The 4,849-nt window shown below is 49.2% G+C and overlaps 1 protein-coding gene across 1 annotated transcript; it reads left to right on the top strand.

Moving 5' to 3' along the window:
• Nucleotides 1-565: 565 nt before the first annotated feature.
• KBTBD13 (kelch repeat and BTB domain containing 13) lies at nt 566-1,927 on the top strand. Its single transcript, XM_077829346.1, has one exon. It carries the CDS (start codon nt 566-568, stop codon nt 1,925-1,927), a length of 1,362 nt encoding a protein of 453 aa, XP_077685472.1.
• The last annotated feature ends 2,922 nt before the right edge of the window (nt 1,928-4,849 follow it).

Below are 4,849 nucleotides of genomic sequence, written 5' to 3'. Positions count from 1 at the left end.
GTTACTTTTGGAAACCTTCACCACCATCTTCCCTAGGTAACCGTCTGCCTTGGGAGATCACCTCACGTCATCCCCTGAGGGGATTTCACGAGTTACAGCTGGGATGAATTGGACCCGTCCAGTACGATTAAGTTCCACCTTTATTTGATGACCTCCCCTCCCCGCACCGATAGGCAGCTAAATGCTGCCAGTCCCTGGAGTGTCTACTCTGTGTTTCATTGGAAGCAGTGCTGCTGGTATCAGCTGGTAAGAGAGCTTCATGGATGCCAATGACAGGCTCTGCTTACGGCTTTCATTGCTGGCAACTCCGATCACATGGGCCACAGCTATCTTTAGCTGGAGGTATTTATATTACAAGTTAGCAGCATCTTAGCTGCTGGGGAGGCTCAGAAAGCTAGCAAACAACCACAGAAGAGATAGGAACAGTGCTCTGCTTGGGAAGCGGCCGACATACTGAGAAAGGCTTTGGGTTCCATTGTGTCCTTGCCCATGCATTGAGACACCATCACCACCTGCTTCCCTGGTTCAGGTCCCCGGCATTAGAAGGCTGACTCCGGAGCAGACCATGCAGACGTTCCTGCGGGGAAGAGTGCGTATCAAAGTGGAGGAGGAGTTTTTCGCCACGGACAAGGCTCTGCTGGTGGAACACAGTGAGTACTTCCGCGCGCTCTTCCAGTCTGGCATGAAGGAGAGCACGCAAGATGAAATCCAGATCCAAGACTTGAGTGCCGTGGGATTTCTCCTCATGCTCCGGGTCCTGGCAGGGGAGAGACCCGTGCTGACCTGTGAGGAGAATCTCAAGGCGGTTGAATGTGCAGCTTTTCTTCAGGTGAAGACGATGACCAAGTATCTGATTAATTCCATCAATTCCGATAACTGCATTGTCCTTTATCAAGCTGCTGCCATGTTTGGCCTGCAGGACCTTTTCCACAGTGCTGCCCTGTACATTAGAGATGGCTATTCTGATTTAGAGGAGTACTTAGACTGCCTTTCCGCTGACCTGCTGGATTATGTGGACTCCCTTCTGCCCAGCACGTTTGTCGCAGTGGGAGCCCATACGCCAACCTTTGAGTTTCTACAGGACCTTTCGAGAACCATCTGCTACCTTGATGAGGACGACAACACGTGGAAGACACTCTCCTGCTTGCCACTGACGGCCAGCACATTCCTGGCCGGCATGGCAACACTGGATAATAAGATCTACATAGTGGGCGGAGTCCGCGGAGCGAGCAAACAAATCGTGGACATCAGCTTTTGCTATGACGTAGATGCTAACAGCTGGAGCGAGTTTCCCAGTCCTCAGCAGCTCCGGTACGACCTCACACTGACAGGTCATGAAGGTTATCTTTACGCCATAGGAGGAGAATTTGAGAAGACCTTGCTAAAGTCTGTGGAGAAATACAATGTGTCCTCCAACACCTGGACTTTTGTCGCCGATCTGCCCCAGCCAACAGCAGGTGCGCCCTGCGCCCAGGCTATGGGGCGGATATTTGTCTGCTTGTGGAAGCCACTAGACACCACGATCATTTATGAGTATGAGATCCAGAAAGACGAATGGCTTCCTATCTCAGCCTTAAAGAGACCTCAGAGCTATGGCCATTGCATGGTGGCCCACAGAGATAATCTCTACATCATGCGGAATGGGCCCTCAGACGACTTCCTGAGGTGTGTGATAGATTGCTTCAACCTCACCAGCCTGCAGTGGACAGCTTTACCGGGGCAATTCGTGAACAGCAAAGGAGCTCTCTTCACTGCCGTAATCAGGGGGGATACGGTTTATACAGTCAACAGGATGCTGACCCTCCTCTACTCCATAGAAGAGACGGCATGGAGGTTCAAAAAGGAGAAGGCTGGCTTCCCAAGGAGCGGGTCCCTACAGACCTTCCTTCTCAGGTTCCCAAGGAGAGACCACAGCATTGCCACTTAGTCAATCCCTGCCACAAGGGGGCGCTCTAGGATACAGGAGCCAGTGAAAGCTATTTAAAAATGGATCCTCAGCTTTCTCCTTTTCTTTCCAAGCCTCCAGCTGCTCAGTAGAATTCCATGTATAACAGGAGGCTGCAGCACCACTCGGGTCCCAATCCACTAAGTGCTTCTAGCTCCTCCTACATTCGCCCTTCCAAGGAGCCAGCGTGAGGAGCTGCAGTTCTGCTGCCAAGCCTGCTGATTGCCCTCTGCTCCTGGTTACAAAGCATTGAGCGCTATGTAATGCTCACCCTTTATTTAACCCGAGGTTGTCCTAATGTGTCTGGAGTTTGTAGAGCCCTTAGAGACCTCCAGATGAAAGACATTTCAGAAATGCAAAATAGACAGTGTGGCCTAAGGGACAGAACACCAGACCGGAACTTGGGTGACCTGGGTTGGATTCTCAGCTCTGCCACTGGCCTTCTGGATAACCTTGGACAAGTCACTTCCCCTCCGTGTGCCTCAGTCTCCCCATCTTTAAAATGGGAATAATGACATTGCCCTCCTCTGTAAAACACATTGAGATCCATGGAGCTGGGTATAGTTCGTATTGACCGAATTCGTCAAATGTTTATAAAACCATTTATTCTAGGTACTGATGGGAAAAGATCAATTATCTTGTAGAATTAAAGGGAAGAGGTTTTTTTTAAATGTAGGCACATGTTTTAAAAGGGTCATTGTTTCAGGGAAATTGAATGAAATAACTTGTAACACTGTTTATAAGTGAGGTTTTTATACTGCCAGGGAAATGCTTTTCTGGCTGCTAAACATGAACTTCGGAGTGTATTCCCTGCATTGCTCTTGAGATATCAAAGGAATATATCCATGGACCTGTTTCCAATTTAAAGCGATAGCATGGACTGGAACCAGGTACCTGGAAAGTCTCTGAAGGACAGTGTGTAGAGGGGGTGGGGAAATTATACCGGTGCGATGAAGGGAAGAAAAATTATGCTGTTCTGAATTCATTCCAGTAGGATTCCAAGTGAGACAATCCAATAACTGTTAGAGGTGGATTGACAGCAGGTGGTATGTGGCACATTTAGGCTGAGAGTTGGCTGGGCGGAGTCCGAGCACTAAAGCTTGGCTTCCGATCTGACATTCCCCGCATCTTATGAGCCATTAGTGTAGGACTGTGGCTCAAAGTGGTAGAAATCTCCCAAGACCAGCTGATCTCGTAGCATTTCGGGCTGCTTCCAGCGTGGATTCTGAACCAAAACCAGGGGGTCAGGGATTGGGTCTGGAGGATTCTGATTCTGCAGATTGCAAAGGGGGGGGTCGGGTTCAAGATCCTGTTTCGGTGCATCTCTGGTAAGAACATTTGTAGGGTGAGTCTTGAACTGGAATCATCCGGATCCAAACCCCTGCCTCATGATTTTGGTACCAGATGCGGAGCTGGAACTGTTCTATAGAATTTCTGTTTAATACTTAGGGCCTTCCTTACTCATATTAGCCTGCCCTTCATGTGCTTAACAACATCGTCCCCAGAAAGAGCCCTCAAGAAAGGTTTACCTCTGGGAATGACAATGCAGCATCAGTCAATGCCGACTAGCTGATCATGTGACACCTTTCGGAATGGTGTTGCTGGGACAGATATTAAAACTGTGGGTCAAATATCTCCCTGGTGTAACATCATTGACTTAGTATCAGAGGGGTAGTCATGTTAGTCTGTAGCCACAAAAACAACAAGGAGTCTGGTGGCACCTTAAAGACTAAGAGATTTATTTGGGCACAAGCTTTCATGGGTAAAAACTCCACTTGTTCAGATGCATGGAGTGACTTAGGTGAGTTACAGTAAGGATGAATCTGGCCCAGTCTGCAGCCCTGGGAATGTGGGACACTTGTGGGTGCTGGGTTCAATATTTCCTTCTCATCCCGGAGTGCTTTACATCCTGCTCGTTAACGCTCCCTGCTTTCATTGGCAAGATTGCTAGCGACACAGGGCAGATTCCTAAGCCAGTCTGGAGGGGCCAGCAGAGGAGACTGGAAGTGCCGCAGTGACCCCTCCAGCCACTTTGGGGGCAGGGTTTATCTGCTCTTGAGAAGGCCACATCCAGCCCCCCCTGGTCAGGGACACTGGTCACTGAGGTACCCGTCCCTATGGGCAGATAGAGAATACTGCTGTTACAACAGAGGAGCCTGAACCAAATCTCTCAAAACTGAGTATCCCTGGACTTGGGAGTGCTCAGAATCTGAACCCAGGTCCCAATCCACATTTTGCAAGTGGCCCCCTCTTCATAATGGGCTAAACCAGAACGCCAGATCCAAACATTCATGAACTGTGGGGTATTTGAGTTGTCAGTTCCGAGGTGGAAACCTCACTAGGTATTAATCATCAAACCTCTTTCTGACTGGTATATTTAGCAGATGGACTCTTTGTGTTGGGCTATAAACAAGGTGGACTATGAAAGGTTAATTGGAACCATGAAAAACCCTTCTCCCTGGAATGAGAACATATGGCCACTCTCATTTGTGACTTACGCCAGGTTTTCAAACCAGATCTCTGGCCCAAAGGACTAACCCCCTCCACACCCTTGTATGCCAGTCAGCTCTTTCAGGCAGGCAGGCAGGATCTCACTTTCAGTTGTCCTCCTCCTCCATTTCCAGTAAGTGAGCATTACAGTAGCTGCCGGCATTCAGTTCAGTACTCGCGCACCCAGCAGCACATAGCCACAAGCTCAGTAAGAACATGATACAGGTGGACAGGCTCCCAGGCTACAATGGGAGCTGTATCTCGGGGTGGATCAGTTTCACAGCAACAGCGGATTCTGCAGTGGAAGTACAGGCAAGTCAAGAGCTGTGTGTCCTGGGAGAAATCCTGAAGTGGCCCATACAACTTCACAGTAATGGGTGTGTTAGTGTAAAGTACAGCGATCAAAATACAGCT

This window comes from Eretmochelys imbricata, chromosome 10 (genome assembly GCF_965152235.1).
Source record: "Eretmochelys imbricata isolate rEreImb1 chromosome 10, rEreImb1.hap1, whole genome shotgun sequence".
In the NCBI taxonomy this organism is placed as follows: domain Eukaryota; kingdom Metazoa; phylum Chordata; order Testudines; family Cheloniidae; genus Eretmochelys; species Eretmochelys imbricata.
Note: the sequence above shows the minus strand (reverse complement) of the source record. Positions and strands in the feature narration are given on the sequence as shown.

Coding starts and splice junctions, on each gene's coding strand:
- KBTBD13 (XM_077829346.1), top strand. CDS start 566: ATGCAGACGTTCCTGCGGGGAAGAGTGCGTATCAAAGTGGAGGAGGAG.